The 17,455-nt window shown below is 38.6% G+C and overlaps 1 protein-coding gene across 1 annotated transcript; it reads left to right on the forward strand.

Annotated features, from left to right (window-relative positions):
• The first annotated feature begins 743 nt into the window (after positions 1-743).
• Positions 744-16,798, forward strand: LOC129742387 (uncharacterized). Its single transcript, XM_055734287.1, has 2 exons — positions 744-1,955; positions 16,742-16,798. The coding sequence occupies exons 1-2, from the start codon at positions 744-746 to the stop codon at positions 16,796-16,798; spliced, it is 1,269 nt and encodes a 422-aa protein (XP_055590262.1).
• The last annotated feature ends 657 nt before the right edge of the window (positions 16,799-17,455 follow it).

Below are 17,455 nucleotides of genomic sequence, written 5' to 3' on the forward strand. Positions count from 1 at the left end.
AGTCAGTGCTTAGTGCAATAAACGGCAATCTGTGCAAGCGAGTGATCAGAACAAAACAAAAGCATCGCAAAAAATTAGCGTCGCTCGCACAAGCCCAGCCGGTGAAGAAGAATCAAAGGGTACCGCAACCCATTGAAAATTTTGTAGTCAATTTGTCTTCGATTGGTTTGACTGCAAATGAAAACGCCTTGTTGAATAAAGGTTTGAATTTCGCCGTGGCTCCCGAGTTTCCCCCAGTTGCGGATATAGTCAATAATATTGAAAGCGCTATACAGTTTCGGAATTTTCCTTCCAAATCTGCTTTGCGCCACGATATTGGAAATGTAATTTCGAAAACCGCACAGAAAAAGCCCCTTTCAAAATCTGAAATAGTAGGCCCCGAAAAAGTTATAGCCAAGTTGAAGAAACACGAAGTGATTTTCACGCGAGCGGATAAGGGGAATGCTGTAGTGATTTTGGATAGGCAAGACTACGACAACAAGGTTCGGGACATGATTTCAACGGGCCCGTATGAGGAATGCATTTACAAAAACGGTAAGCCAAAAGACCCTCTCAATACTATGATCGAGGAAGCAAACAGCACAAGGCAAAAAGTGGCCGATTTAATGGGCGAAATAAAACTTGAAAGAAAATTCCTCGTCCCGAACCCAAAAGTAGCCTCATTGTACTGCCTCCCAAAAATCCATAAAAACCCAATCGCAATGCGGCCTATTTCTTCAAACATCTGCACACCAACCGAAAAAATGGCAGCGTGGTTGGTAGAAGAAATGCGGAAGTATCCAGTTAAGCACGGCAAGAGTGTTCTTATCTCTGTTGACTTAGTGGAACACTTGAAGGATTTCAAAGTGCGTCGAGGAGAGATTTTAGTCTCGTTTGATGTCTCCGCACTTTTTCCTAGCGTCCCTATTTCGGATGCCTTACGCAGCCTTCGCAGACACTTGGAGCGACGCCGAGCACCTCCAAACCAAATAGCAGCGTACGTCACCATAGCCGAGGTTTGTATGAACCAGAATTACTTCTTGTTTCGGGGTAAGTTCTACAAACAAACCTTCGGCCTCAGCATGGGAAGTAAATTATCTCCCCTACTGGCTGAACTTTTCATGAGTGACTTCGAAACAGATCTCGAAAAACGGGAGAAACTTTTCCCTCGAGTTTGGTGGCGTTATGTTGATGATATCTTCGCCACTGTCAAGGAACGGTATCTCCCGCAGACGCTTGAGCTTTTGAACAACCAGCATAGCTCGATCAAATTCACCGTCGAAAAAGAAGTTGATGGGAAACTTCCTTTCCTTGATCTGTTAATTTCTAGAAAAGAAGATAATACAGTAAAATTCGGAATTTATCGTAAACCCACGTCAACAGATCGCTACATTACGGTTGATTCAAACCACTTTGGTGCGCAAAAGCAAGCCGCCTTTCATTCGATGGCCCACCGTCTGTTCAACATACCAATGGAGAGCCACGAGTTTGAACAAGAAAAGCAAAAAATTTTGCTGGCAGGTGAATTGAACGGGTACGATAAAGAGTTTGTCAGCAAAATCCTCCGAAAACATGAAAGGAAAAAGCTCCGTAGCAACGCAACCACATTCAAGCCAGAAAGGGATGAATCCCAAAGAGTCAGCCTGCCGTACCACCCTCCACTGACAAATAGTATCCGTAAGATTCTCTCCAAACATGGTCTGAAGGTGGCTTACAAAAGTTCTAACACTTTGAAAGATCGACTGGTTTCTCTAAAAGACAAAGTGCCACCGGAAGAGAGATCTGGAATTTATGAGATTCCATGTGAAAACTGCCCGGCCGTCTATATTGGTCAAACCAGACGGAAATTTAGAACCAGAATTAAAGAGCACAAAAACGCAGTAGATAACAGCAGGAGCAACGAATCCAGTGTAGCTGCCCACGCGTCAGAATTTGATCACCGTATAAATTGGGATAAGGTCAAGTTCAAAAAATGTGTACGCAAAGCGTCACATTTAAACGCATGGGAATCCATGTTTATCACTACATCGGAAAGGCCACTTATGAACGAGGATGACGCTCCAATCATATCATCGCTTTTCAACCTGCTCAAACCGAATTTTCAACAAACCGACCACCCTTCGACGAATACTATTGGATAGTATGAACATGTATTGGTGTTTTTCCTTCATCTAGTCAGTCGGACATCGTCCTGTAGATGGGCAACATCGAGCCCGAAACCGGTCGACAAAAAAGGTAAATTTAATTCCTTTTTCCGTTAGTAAAAACGTTAAGTGTCGTGTCCTGTAATACGTCGTGTGTTATTTGTGTAGTTTTAGACTAGATGGTAACATTTAAAAAATCTGATTTTCTTCTGCGCTTGAATGTCAATTTAAAACAAAGATTTAAAGTAGCTATTTATCAAAATCGCTTGAAAATTGAAGAAGTTATGGCTACTTAACCATTACAGTTTTTTTTTGTAGTTTTAATTAATTTAACGAACCGCAGTACACTTATCATAGTATAGGAAGAATGAAACATGATAAATCTCACTCGCTCCAAGTCAAAATCATTTATTAGCTTACCAGAAGGTCACATGCCAAGTTTCAGGAAGATCTGACCATAGGGAGGGGTTTCTTTAGTCTCAAACGTGAATAAAATTTTAAGGTTTTCCTGCCCGGGAGGAACAAAAAATACTGGTTTTTCATCAATAACTTTTTTCATCACTTGCCGATTGTTTATTATGGTTAATATTTTTAAAGCCTGAGTTGAGACAAATATTTCACCCGAAGACTGCAACACGATTGGACTTGAAGTAAAAAAGTTATTGCAGTTCAAAGGCCGCAAATTTTGTCCAACACGCAATGCGTACTTTTTACGCATTGCGTTTTATACGAGAATTTTCGACCAAAATACAATCTTTGAACCGCAATCACTTTTCTGTTTCAAATCCAATCGAGTTACAGTCTTCGGGTGAAATATTTGTTCAACTTAGGCTTTAAAAAATCAACCATAAATAACAATCAGCTTGTGATGAAATAAGTTATTGATGAAAAACCTGTTTTTTTCGTTCCTTCCGGGCAAAATACCTCAAAATTTATTTACGTTAGAGACTCAAGCAACCCCTCCCAATGGTCAGATCTTCCTGAAATTTGGCATGTGACCTTTTGGTAAGCTAATAAATAATTTTGACTTGGAGCGAGGGAGATTCACCATGTGTTATTCTTCCTATACTATGATAGTGTACTGCGGTTCGTTATATTATTTAAAACTACAAAAAATACTGTTACGGTAAAGTAGCCATAACTTTTTCAATTTTAAACCGATTTTGATACGTAACCACTTGAAATCTTTGTTTTAAATTGACATTTAAGCGCAAAAGAGAATCATATTTTTTAAATGCTACTATCAAGTCTAAAACTTTCGTTGAAACAAAATTTTCTCTAAAATAATGCGTTTTTTATATATTTTTTTAAAAAGTCACAAATATCAACAATACTGTTAGTCAAACGCAAAACAGTGTTTAGATGATCGATAGAAAATTCATTCACCTTCAATATGCATAAGAGGGATTTCAAATTACTGTTATGCCGTCTGAGATATTTTAATCTAAGTACAAGAACTTCTATTGCAATGATAAGATTAAAAATTTTAAAAATGTGGATAAAAATTCTAAAATCAAGATTGTAGATTTGAAGATAGTTGCTTAAAATAAGTGAAATTGGACATTTTAATGTGATTTCAATAACCTTGCTGACCATCTGAATGAATGATCTAATAGAGAACATCAATTGAAAAAAAAACTGGTTTAGGAAAAAATAATCTAGGCTTTGAGGACAAGTTTTAATTGTGGAAAAAGGTCACAGAAAGCAGCACTGTGGTAACTCCAGAAGATTTTTAAATGGAAGTGATGACGAATAGCATTATCGGTTTAAACAAGAATGTTCGCCAAGAAGAACTATCAAAAAATTAAGAGAATTTTAAAATGACAAAGATATAGTGAGGTACCTTTTCAATATCGGATTATTTAAAATCCGTGTTGAATTTCTGTTTTTAAACACGTGAATTTCTTTTATCTTTCTTTTTTCAGATTTGTTTTCTCCAAAAATTTGTAGTTGTGAAAAATGATGTGTTGGAAAGAATCTTAAGAATCATAAATTATTTGAGGAGATTTGATTTTACACTGATCAGAGAATGCTCCGACCAGGATGCTACAGTGAGTGCATATAAAAGATCTGATTTAAGTTGGCATCTAGTCTATCTACATAGGGATTTCAAGCATTTGCGCAAAATCAAATTACATTTGAAGTGATTTTTTCCTTTATAACTTTCTTATTCAAATATAGACATTCAAATGAAATGTAGTCAAAAAAAAGGGCAATCACACACTAGGTTGAAGAAAAATATAGGTAGTACCTAATGTAGGGATGAGATGAAGGATATGCAGAAAATAAATCAAATTTAATAAAAAATCAAATAAAAAATAATATTTGTATTCGACAACACTGAAGATAAATAAAATAAAATGAATTTCATTGACAACGTTTGCTATTTAGGCAACACTAGGCAAACAAACAAAATAAAGTCAGTCATTGATCTATTCTTGTGAGCGACAGACGTGTAGAAGTGAATCTCTGAATTGAGATTCGTAAATTCACGACACCTACTACTTCGAAATCATAGCTAAACCTAACTGGAGATTTGTTATACAAAGTATGTTCTTTTTTACAGACCAGTTAGTGCTCTGGTCAGACAACTATTATGAGTTCCTTTAAAGTGAAATTTAAAAATGCAGCTTTGAAGAGTGCATAAGTATGTGAATTATGATACATAGCAATGCGATCTGACAGCAAGGCTTTTTTTTATTACCTTGCGATATATTTATAAACGGGACGCGAGAAGCGATTTTAAAGCCCTTTTGCTAACTGTACAGTAACAAGTAGTTTTGAACATTATTTTTAATTGAGGCGATATTTACGAACGCACATGCGATTGCACGAAACTAGTGAAGTAAATTCCAGAACCAGGACACGCAACGCAACATCAGAAAATGAAATGAGAGAAGATTCAATTCTTCTAAATCATACATTTAACCATTATAAAGCTAAAGTGAACTTGTCACATGTGTCAATACCGTCAACTGGGGCAACATGCAACACTTTTCAACTTCAAAGGCTTCTAAAATCTTAATGCTTACAGATAATCATACCTCTTGTACACCAAAAGTTTTAAGGTTGATGGGACACCAATCTGACGTAGTCAGAAAAATTATTGGTTTTACCAGTTATTTTCAAATTAAAAAAAAACATGCGATTTTCACCCTACTAAGAAAAAGGGGTAACTTGCAACAAAATCTGTAATTAATTAAAAATCAAATGAAAACGTTTAAAAATTTAAAGTTTAAGATACATTTGTGATGTCATACCGCATAAAGCACCAATTGCAGTAATTTTTTGTTTTGTTCGAATTAAATTTTACAATTTTTCTGTCAAAAATGTTTTTAAGAAAAAGTGTTACTCTGCTGCATACATTTAGGGGTAAAAAATGCTACAAAATATTGTATTATCTTAAATCACGTAAATAAATCTTAGGATGGATGAAATTGTAACGTAAACGAACGCATAATGCATAAAAACCATATCCCAGCATATGGAAACGCGGTTTATGAGATTTAGATCTGATTTGCATTTTGTTGCATTTCGCCCCAGTCAGTTAACTGAATTATAAAAATATTTATTTGAAAAATATTGCTGATTGTCCGAAAAATATTTGTACACCAACAGTGTTGGTATTGAATAATGAAAGTGATATAAAGTTTGTAGGTGATATCATTAAGCCAATCCGTCATATAAGGTAAAGTTTTTTACAGCATCGGAAAATGTAAAAATTCGAACATCTATTGCACGATTTTTCAAATTTTTTATGAGAACCAAAAACTTTAAAAAACTCTTTCACGATGTTAAACACTTTGTCATCATCAATTTGCTATCATTCAATGATAACTTTAATACAGTGTATTGAAAGAAAAATTGAATTAGTGTTGTGGTATACAAATGTTGCATCTAACCCTGCTTTTGCATGATGCCCCGTTTGACGGTACATGAGAAGTAACACATATTTGGCGAAACAGGAAATTTTACCTGTTGACATGCCATATTAGTTTTGACTTCAAACTAGATACAACGAGGAATTTGAAAGCCTTTCGGCCAGCTAAGCCAAAAACATGTTTTTGAACATTTGTTACTTGAAAACGACATGATTGCATGATTGAAGTACCAGGTCGTTTTTTTAAATTAAATATCTATTTCTGAAAGGCCCTTTATTTCCACAAGAGGGTGTTACCAAACTGAAGATAGAAGGTGCTGGACACTTGTGCTAATACATGGGAAAATATGAAGAATTTATTTGATGTCACAAAAATTACTAATGTAATTTATGTAGGTAGATCAAATTGTGGTGTGGAATCAAGAATGCCTTTATCACGACGAGCCATGGTACTCTCGGTAAAGTTTGTGGAAGACGAAGGGAATGGATGTCGGATGAAACCTGGAGGATGATCGATGATCGGAGAAAGGCGAAAGTCGGAATTGAGCAGGCATGTACCGGGTCAGCCAAAGCAGCCGCCCGCTTACGATATGCGGAGCTGGAAAAGGCAGTTAAACGAGCTTGTAGACGAGACAAGAGAGCCTGGACAAACTCCCTAGCCGAAGAGGGAGAAAGAGCCGCCGCCATTGGAGATATCCGATTATTATATATTTCTCGCCGCCTTAATGGTGCAAGGACTAATGCAAGAATGCCGCTGAAAAACCGAGCAGGTCAGCTGCTGATAGATCGAACAGATCAGCTCAAGCGTTGGACTGAGCATTTTGATAAACTTTTCCGAGTTACAAATAGCAATGGCCAACAGAACCCGCAGCTCGAGGCGCCCACAGTAAGTTGCATAAATGGCGTCAACTCGGAAGCGCCCTCGCTGGCTGAAATAGAAGCGGCAATCAAGGACATGAAATCCAACAAAGCGCCTGGAATCGATTGCATTCCTGCTGAAATGAAACATTTGGGATACTGCAACATTCCCGGCCGACTGGATGCAGGGTATCCTCGTAAAGGTCCCAAAGAAAGGAGACCTAACAGAGTGCGGTAACTGGCGTGGTATAACTTTGATCTGTACAACCCTTAAAGTACTCTGCAAAGTGATCCTGCACAGGCTCCAGGAGAAAATCGACGCTACACTCCGACGACAACAAGCTGGATTTCGATCCGGACGATCATGTGTGGACCACATCACAACGCTACGAATAATACTGGAACAAATCAACGAATTCCAGGACTCTCTTCTGCTGGTGTTCGTTGATTTCGAAAAAGCATTTGACCGACTGAACCACGAAAACATCTGGGCTGCTCTTAGACGACGAGGGGTCCCAGAGAAACTAGTCCATCTCATCGAAGCACAGTACGAGGCATTTTCGTGCAAGGTCTTGCACGACGGTGTCTTGTCCGAACCAATCCCGGTAACTGCTGGATGAGACAAGGATGTATTTTGTCACCGCTGCTTTTTCTCATCGTAATGGATGAGATCTTGACTGGATCGATTGACTGTAGACCAAACCGAGGATTGCCGTGGAATCCTTCAACCATGGAGCAACTGAACGACCTTGACCTGGCAGACGATATTGTTTTGCTCGCCCAAATACAACAAGACATGCAGAGCAAACTCGACGACCTCACCGAAAGCTCCAAGGCTGCAGGTCTCAAAATCAATGTCGGAAAGACCAAGTCGATGGAAATCAATACAGAAAATCGTTCCAATTTCGTGGTAGCTGGACAACAGGTTGAGACAGTGGAGTGCTTCCAGTATCTTGGTAGCCAGATTACGCCTGATGGTGGTACCAAGAAGGACATCGAAACCCGGATCAGAAAGGCCCGATTTGCTTTTGCAAGTCTCCGAAACATCTGGCGCTCACGCCAGATCTCTCTACGAACCTAGATCCGAATCTTCAACTCAAACGTCAAATCCGTATTGCTGTACGGGTGTGAAACTTGGTGCACATATGCGGTGACGACGCGAAAACTGCAAGTTTTTGTGAATCGCTGCCTGCGGAACATCATCCGCGCTTGGTGGCCTGGCAACTGGATCTCAAACGTTGAACTTCATCTCCGGTGTCATCAAAAGGCGCTAGAAATCGAGATTCGGGTACGTAAGTGGAGATGTATTGGGCACACGCTGCGAAGAGATGAAAACGAGATTTGCAGAGAGGCGCTTGACTGGAATCCAGATGGGCATCGAAGAAAAGGCAGGCCCAAAAGCTTGTGGCGGCGAAGTCTAGCCGCCGAAATCCGCACAGTTGACGAGAACCTTGGCTGGCAGCAAGTGAAGACGCTGGCTCCGGATCGCCAGCAGTGGAGATCTTTTATCTCAGCCCTATGCGCCGGTCAATCGGCGCTGGACCCTTAGGTAGGTAGGTAGATCAAATTTTTATAAGATATTAATTTGGCCAATCTTAACAGATTGCCAAAACAAAGAAAACCCCATTGGGCTGTAAGCGATGTGTACCTACATTAAAAAGATTTATATTTAAGAATCAAATGTGTAGAGATTTCATTGAAAGAGTTACCAGGAAAGCAAAGAGAATTGTTAAATATGTAATAGATCATTTTCCAAATTGGCAAAACAAGAAAAAAGATATGGAAGAATACAACTTGTGTTATAAGTTATTAGTTATAAGTGAAGTTCGGATAACAGCTTTTGAACCGGAATGTAGATGAGACGAAATGATATTTTTTGTATGATCAAATATACACTTGAAAGATTTTGCCTGTGAGAAGATAAAATGTGATTCTATTTATCAAAAGCATAAAACATTCACAATCCTCATGCCATAAAATTTTGCAGTTAATGTTATTCTTTGTAAATTGAAACCAGAAATCCTATCAGCAGCTTGTACATTATGAAAAGTTGTTGTTTTATACACCATACGTGTGTTTTCAAAAATTTTCAAAAATTCATATTTTTAAAATATAGGTATATATTTTTAAAATTCATATTTTTTACCAAAAAAGTGATGAATGAAGTCATTATTCAAAAAGCCTCTCGTTTCGTCGTGTTCTCGTGTAACACGTTTTATATAACAGTAAAACGTCGAACATAGTTTCAAGGCTTGTTCAAATATACCTAAAAATTCAGAACAATTTCTGAAAATATCAGATACGGAACATCTAACGACCAACGACAAAGACGCATCATCGGTTGGTTCCCGCCGAGGCAAATCTCATCTTCTCTTTGAGGAATTTTTTCTCAATAATTGAATGAATCCCAAGTCAGTTAATAAAAATCAGTCACCAAGTCTAGCTAGTTTGACTCCACAGAGACCTGTTGTCGACCAAATCAGCAAACTTTGCGAACGACTCATCACTTGGATCAACCGAATGGACGGACGCTCCCCTGCCGCGATTTCGAATTGTGTCGCGTTTGCGCTGCTCTCGGCTTGCGCAGAATACGTCAAGACACCTTTGCTTTGGGACGCGAAACCGATCAGATTGGAAAACTGGTCAAACCTCTTCGTCCGACAGATGTGTGTTGTATATTCGAGAAACATTTATGGGAATCTGAAAATTAATATATTTTTGCATAATTTAACGATCCAAAGCCATAAAATATATGTAAATTGCTCAAATATCATCGTGCGCATTGTGGTTGCGACGATCGGGAGACAAACTGGCGAAGTGGAAGCTAGTGAGTTCTTTTTTTCCACAGTGTGGCACATTTTAAACGGGTTGTGGTGGAATTTCAAAGCCAAATTATTCACTGTATAAAAGTATAAACAACTTAAAATAACACAAATTGAAATATTGTATATAATTTGACAAACAATATACAAATACTTGGCAATTGGTTTATGAATTTATCCCGCATATCAGTCAAAATTTTTATACTTTTCACTGAAATGACCCTAGAAATCTAAATCAACTGAAGGTTTAATTTAAATAGTGATAGTTGAAAAACATTCCTTTCAAATCGACACACTAAGTTGCTTCTCACCGTCCACATCAAAGATGAAATCTGAAAAACTTTTAGGAACTTGTGAAGTCTTGACAGAATCAAATCGAGACAAATCCTTCAAGAAGACTGTTGAATTAACATGAATAAGTCTAATATTCATTAGACTTAGTCGATTTAGGATCATTTAAGAATTTCTCAAACTCTGGGGTCTAAAATGTTTTGTTTTTTTTCAAAACTCATCCATGATTTTTTGCAGATTTTTCATGCAACGTTTACATGAGTAAATCTGAACTTTTAGGTTTGTATGGGAAAATTTAATATTTTGTAGTGAAAAATTAACATAATTTTTGTTTCTTCAGCACAATCGAGTCTGTTATGTTTTTTGTGTCAATTTATAAATTCTCAATTTTTCGCTGAACAACTTTGTTAAAGACCGTAACTTAGTATCTTATTAGACCAAAGAGTTATTAGGTGTTGAATGGGGGTTTGTCTTTTGGCATTGAAAAATAATAAATTCAATTGACATCACTGCTGGGTGCCTAGCGAGGTATTGCAAGACTACTTTCATGTCGAAGAGATAAATCATCCTAAGGGATGAAAATCTCGGAAAAAAACTACTTTCATGCCAAACTTCGCAAGGCACCCAACAGCGATGTCAATTGAATTTATTGTTTTTCAATGTTAAAAGACATACCCCTGTAAAACAGCTAATAACTTTTTTGTCTAGTTAGATACGAAGTAGCTGTTCAGAACAAAATTTTCTTTAGCACAAAAATCATAAGCAGGCTCGGTCCCACCGAAGGAACAAAAATTGTGTTGATTTCTCAGTACAAACTATTCAATTCTTCCATACAAACCTAGAAATTCAAATTTACTCATGTAAAAGTTACTCAAAAATTCTGCAAAAAATCATGGATGAGTTTTGAACGAAAAGAAGCTTTCAAGACCCCAGGGTTTGAGAAATCCAAAATTGATCGCAAATCGACTCGACATTCGAAAAAAAGATTAACAAAATTACCAATAGGAAAAAAGCTCCACCATAGGCCCATTTAGACCACTGTACCAGAAAATCGATTACGAGAAGTCAATTTTTAAGTCGAATCTACAAAAGTAATATGTTCCTTTTGCGAAATTCGATAATGAAATATGAGAAAATCCATTGCCACCTTAACGTCGCCTGACTTGTATAGGGCACTTATTAAAATCAAAATTGATCCTAAACTTACTTTCCTCCTTGCCTTAGTATTAATTTGAATAAGAATCTTTCCTCAAGCTTCTGTGCCATAGAAATGCTCTCTTCCAACTTAAGTATTTTGATTTTTCTATAAATACAACTGTTAACCCATTCGAGACGGAGGCCTTTTCACGACATTCGTACTCATAGTGCTTTACTCTTAGATAACTTTTGTGTCGTTTGATTTTCATCAAAACCATTTCCTAATACATTTTGCCTAACATTTGCGGATTCGATTGGTATGAGAATATTATTTTTCCGATCAATAGTAAACTCACAATGAAAGATTGATCTGACAAAGGCACAAAAATTCCATTGCACACACGGTGTGCAATCGGTCTCGAACGTGTTAAAGTGTTCTGCAAAACCAAAAAAAACCGCATGATCTTCCGAGTTCTGTTGCATGTATTATAAAGCGGATTTGTAGATCTTGAAGTTCTTTTAAAAATCTCTCTTGAGAATATTCTTCGTATTCAATAAGTTTGCAATCCCTTTTCTTAGGAAAATTACAGAAAAATGTCAAAAGTTTGTAAAAGTATAGAGATTAGTTCCTTCATTAAATGAAAATACTTAAGCGCCTGTGTAGGACCTCATAAAACTTTGATTTACATCAAGCTTTCAGAATGAACGTTTTTCTTTAATATTGATAGAATTCCTTATCAAAATATAACATTAAAAATTTTGAAACTCCTCGGATCAAACTCAAACAGGATTCCGTATGCAAAGTGTCGTCGGAATATTTCGAACGGCGATGATGGCAGTAGGTAAGCCACTTGGAAACGAACTTTACCCGTTCGCATATTATTGAGCAAAAGAGTTGCTGGGAACAGGTTTTTCGACTTATTTGACGATTCGAGTTTTGTTATGGCTGACGACGATGGTAATGATGATGATGCTGCTGCTGCTGCTGCTGAGGATGCTGCCGATTGTCGCCGTCAGTTTCAACGATTTGTGGTGGCTGCCTGGGAAGGCTTTTTCATTTTTGTTTTTTCTATTTTGCTTAGAATAAGCTAAGTTTGAATGACGTGTTAAATTTTTATAGAAAGTATTGATAGTAATAAAGTCTGTCAATATAATGAATTTTCCACAATCTAGGCACTATCATCATGTCTTAGATTCTAGGGTCCAATTCTCGAATGATTCTTTAACCTGCTCGAGACTGATTGCCCACCGTGTTTGCAATGAAAATTTTCTGCCATTATAAGAACAATCTTTTATTGTGAGTTTACTATTGCTCAGAAAAATTCTTCCGCCAATAGAATCCGTGAAGTTTAGACAGAACATTTCTAAAGTTCGTTGAGATGAAAATCAAACGACAGAAAAGTTATCTAAAAGCTAAGTACAAAGGGTGAACAAATTGATGAGATGGGTTTGGATTTTTTATTCTGCTCCAGCTCCTCCAGAAGCCTCCAGAAGCCAGAGTAGATCTCTTAAAAGGAAACCTTTTCCACCGAGATCCCTTCTCTAGAATAACCTTTAATCTTAATATAAATTTCCTCGCAATAAATATATTTGTGTTCTCAACATGCTTAAATTTTTTGCCGCATTAAAACGTCAGAGCTATGTAAACGAAATAAAAATGTTTTGTACTTTAAATGTAGGGTTTTTTATTGCACTTTAAAGGAAAAATAATAAAAAAAATATTTTGAAGTTGTTTTGATGAATTTTCGAACTGTTTGTCGAGTATCACTCATCATAGTTTGGACACCCTATTCGCTTTCCTCAACGACCATTTTGTTCCACAATCTCTTTATCTATGTTGCATGCCGAGTCGTCCTGCCATTCATCTTCATCTTCTGCTTGACAATTGCCCGAAAATTTTCGAAAGGGCGGAATTGAGGGCAGTTGGGTGGGTTGATGTCCTTTTCAACAAAATCCACCCGTTGGCCCGATACCACTGTATTACCTCTTTGCTGTAGTGGCAGCTTGCCAAATCTGGCGAAAACTTTACTGGTCCTTTGTGAGATCTAATGTACCAAAAAAAAAACCTTTTTAAGGCACTCCTCCTTGTACATTTTGGAGTCTATGGCCTTGTTTTTCTCAAAACCGGGGTTTTTCGTCCGCAGCTGCAAATACCTTGCAGTTCTTGCAAACTTATCTGCAAAAACGAATTAGAGCTTGCCGAGGACATCACCCCGACCAGTGCAGTGCACCACTGCAGTGGCTTGTAAGCGTTTCTAGCAGTGATGGTAAATTTCGCCCGTCACGCTTGACCCGACTAGTTTTGTTTCATCAAACGACTGGCACTGTTCTCAATTGACGGAGCCTCACTACTCGCATGACGGATAAAGCACGACAACAATCAACATTTCTCCATCCTCGACTGGCGAAGCTCCTACACATGGTCAAAATTTCTCCTGAGTGACTGGCAAATCTCTTCACACTTCGATCGGCTGCTGTCGACAGGTACAACTAATTGAACGACTTGCTGGCAGAGAGCAACAATAGCAACAAAAAACCGAAAACGGGCAGAAGCAACAATAATAATAAATTCTTTTCTTTTTCGTCTTCGGTCGTCTTCGGCTTGCTGGCAGGAGCAAAAATAATAATAAATGCGTTTCTTTTTCGTCATCGGTCGTTTGAATGCGATTGCTTGACTAGGTCATTCTTTTAGCTTCAAATGACTGGGGAATGAATGACTGGCAAACGAAGTGACTGGTCGTTAAGGAACAGTCACTTGAGTTTGACGGACCAAGAAGCTTCACAGTCACAGCTTCACGCCTCATGACGATGACTTTTGCCAAGCCTGGTTTCTAGTCTCTCGCTCAGACCTCTGATTTTGTTCGTAGTTTGTAATTTTATATGCAGTGAGTATTTTGGGGGTTGAACTATTCCTCTGGAAGGCGAAAACTTCCACGAAAAGCACGCAGCCATGACCACTACTGGTTGCACCACTCACCACCAGAGACCGCAAGCTACCCAGCGGAGCGAAGAGGCGAATGGAAATAGAAAAGGCCAATGGGATTTAGACGAGACAAAAAAAGGCGCGAGGCGAGAGCAACGATTGCCTGCTGTCCAAAGCCCGTAATATGAACGGCCATCGACATTTGAAATTTGAACGTTGGCGGAAGAACTCCGGAAGAAATTGGAATATTGTGAGAAGTTTTAAGTTACATATTCGGACAGCAGCTCAAGTTCACCATTTTGCTCTCGCACATCAACATTATCTGATATTTGGACCCTATATTTATTACCCTACTGTTTTGGGATGAAATAACTACCCATCGCCGAGCCGTCACCGTTCAACCGGATTCAAATACGAACCCACAAATTGAATCCGCCGTAAAACCGTTGTCGCCTTGGAGGTTACGTCTGCCGCTACAATAGAGGTAACCCCATCGCCTCTGGATTCAAATCCACCGTTAGCCGTTGGTTTCGCGCATCGCACCGCCGCTAGTTCGGGCGAATTTCTAGCTGGCTAATTTGATCCGACCAACAAAACTTCCGTGCCTGGTTCAGCACCCAAGGTGGGACCATGTACGATTCAACTTACCCTGCGACAGCCTCGCTTTTCGACATCTCCGTGCCTGGTTCAGCACCCAAGGTGGGGCCAGGTACACTGTAACTTACCCGTCAACCGCTTCGCACCTGCCCATTGTAATAAGTTCAGATAACCATTATTGTCATTCATGTTTTGTTCAAAGTGGTGGAATTAAAGCTTGGATTGTGCTCCCCAATAAATTTAAGTTTACGCTAGAAGGCGGAGGTTTTCTTCCTCCGAATATTCCCTGCATTTTGCTTTTATCAGTAAGCTTGCCCACACTAGGGATTGTTTAGAGCAAACGCACCAATAAGTGAGTATACGCGGCCCGGTTTTGCTCATTTCACCGGACCGGTTTTGGGATACACACTCTTTCGTGCACCGGGCGGTAGCATAATTATTTTTAAATTTAGCATTGCACTGAGAAAACTTTTGAGGAAAATCTAAATCTTAAATTAATACGTACCGAGTAAATTTTCGGAGGCGTCAGTTTTTTGCTGAAATTTCGATGAATGTTGGTCTTAAAAGGGCATGGGGGTGTTGGCAGTTATTTGACGGGATAGCTGCTATCCGTATCGTGACGTCAAAGTCTACATCCTGGTTGAACATGCCATACAGCAGCAGCAAGGCCAAGCAGCTTCGAACACCAGCAATCGGGTCCGATGACGGATGCAGCAAGAACTTCCGAGCAGGATGTTTGCTTCGCTTGGCCTCGTCATCAGATCTATAGGACACCGCTTTCAACCGGTAGTGGTTGTAAAGCGTTGAGTTTCCCTTACGGTGTTTCCAATTCCGTATCACCCGTTTGCTGGATTGTGATTAAAAACTTATTGAATTGTAGGACGACTTGATTGAATAAAATAAGTTCAGATAAGAATATATTTTCGAATTAAGCTCGATTTTGCTTTCAAAACGCCGGGCACTTATATTTCCTAACCCATGGACCCGAAAAACAAAATTCAACAAACCAAACAATTCAACTAAAATTCAACTTTATTTGTTTATTATATTTATATTAAAATCATACTTTTCTAAAAAAATCTCCAACTTCTTTTTCTATCCAACGTGCTGATTGAAATAATTGCTGCTCCGAAAAACTGGGTCCCATTAGTTGCAAACTTATTGAGAGACCTAGTTTCGAAAGCCGAATCGGTAGGGACAGTACTGGAATGCCACCCATATTGGCCGGTTGGATACAAAAATCCTGCACAGCGCACTGCATGGTCTCGATTATTATTACTCCGAGAAACTCCGAGTGACCATTTTTGGTCACAAATTACGATGCTTCAAGTTTGTTTGTCTGAAATTGAGTGAGAAAGGAAAAAAAATGTTATCAAAATTCATAGGTAGAAAAAAGTTAAAAACAGTATAAAATACAAAATAAATAACTCACCATCAGAACCAGCAATTACACTTTCTCGTTCAATTCCTGGAAAAACCCGAAAAAATGTAACGAAATTGCGAATATAACTGGTTATTACAAAAAAATCCATCTACAATTTTAATCTGATACAATTTTTTTCTTAAAATAAATATCAACAAACATCTACACGCTGCGACATCGTTTGTTTAATTCTGCTCAAAACGGTAGAATTTTTTCAGTGCATGTTTGCTCTCGCCCCTTTCTAGTGAGCAAATTTGGTGATTTTATCGGTCCCGACGGCATCGGCCCTATTTTGCTCACCTTCATACTAACCCCCGGTGCGGTATGGAAGTGATCAAACTCGTGAGCATTTTCACTTTGCTCGCGATTGCTGCGGATGCCCTTAGGGCAGGCATGTCAAACCCGTTTACACGCTAACTTTTGGCTACCCCTTAAAGGCGTAAAATTGACCCGTTATTGAGAACCCCCACGATCTGTCAAATAAAGGGTCATTTTATCGGATCAATAATACCCCTTATTTCGAAAAGCTCGATTCCCTGCAAAAGGGGTTGTTTTGGATGTTGTCAAATCCAAAGCGTTATTTTTTGACCGGTTAACTGATAATGGTGAGAAAAATTGTAAGTATTTGATTCTTTGCTTTTATTATATTTTCCTTAAGAAACTAATTTTTTCTGATTTTCGTTTCAGCGCTGCACAGTTCCGGATGAGTGCGACGATCCGGATGAGTGGGAAGATGATGGATAAAATCCGAATCATGGTGGATTTATGGTAAACAAAAATACAAAATTAATTTAACATTGAAACTTTGCTATCATATGAATAAACCAAATGAAACATGATATTTTGTTGTTATTTATTTCCCAGTAAGCAGCTCCTGAAATCGCATACGGAACCATTTGAAATAAGGGGTAATTTTGACCCGTTACAATCGTTTGAAATAAGGGGTAATTTTGATCCGCTACAAGCGTTATCAAGCTGAGTACCCCTTAAAGGGTAAAGGGGCTTTATCCGGAAAAAGGAGTTCTCCTAGTCTTATTCAATAACGGGTCAAAAGTATTCGTTAAGGGGTAGCCAAAAGTTAGCGTGTAGGTGTGCGGGCCGCATTAAAAAATTTCTATGACGTAGAGGGCCGCAGCCAAAATCAATTAAATCGGTACATTCAGCTTTAGTTTTTTTGCAGTAATATTTTACATAAAAATCAGTAGTGTTTTCTTTTGTGACAATTTAAGATAGGGCTACGCGGGCTGCATTGACCTAAGCCGCGGGCCGCATGCGGCCCGCGAACCCCCAGTTTGACATGCCTGGTTTAGGGAATCTCTGGGACGCCTGCCGACTGACTAGTGGCTAGTCTTATAATAGTCTTCATAATGTTTTTGGCCAGGAAGCTGCCCAAAATCGCAG

This window comes from Uranotaenia lowii, chromosome 2 (genome assembly GCF_029784155.1).
Source record: "Uranotaenia lowii strain MFRU-FL chromosome 2, ASM2978415v1, whole genome shotgun sequence".
In the NCBI taxonomy this organism is placed as follows: domain Eukaryota; kingdom Metazoa; phylum Arthropoda; class Insecta; order Diptera; family Culicidae; genus Uranotaenia; species Uranotaenia lowii.

Excerpts from the sequence above, each read along its gene's own strand:
- LOC129742387 (XM_055734287.1), top strand. The coding sequence starts at position 744 with ATGGCAGCGTGGTTGGTAGAAGAAATGCGGAAGTATCCAGTTAAGCAC. Across the intron at positions 1,956-16,741 it reads AGGTCAAGTTCAAAAAATGT|CGCTGCACAGTTCCGGATGA; the intron begins GTACGCAAAGCG and ends TTTTCGTTTCAG.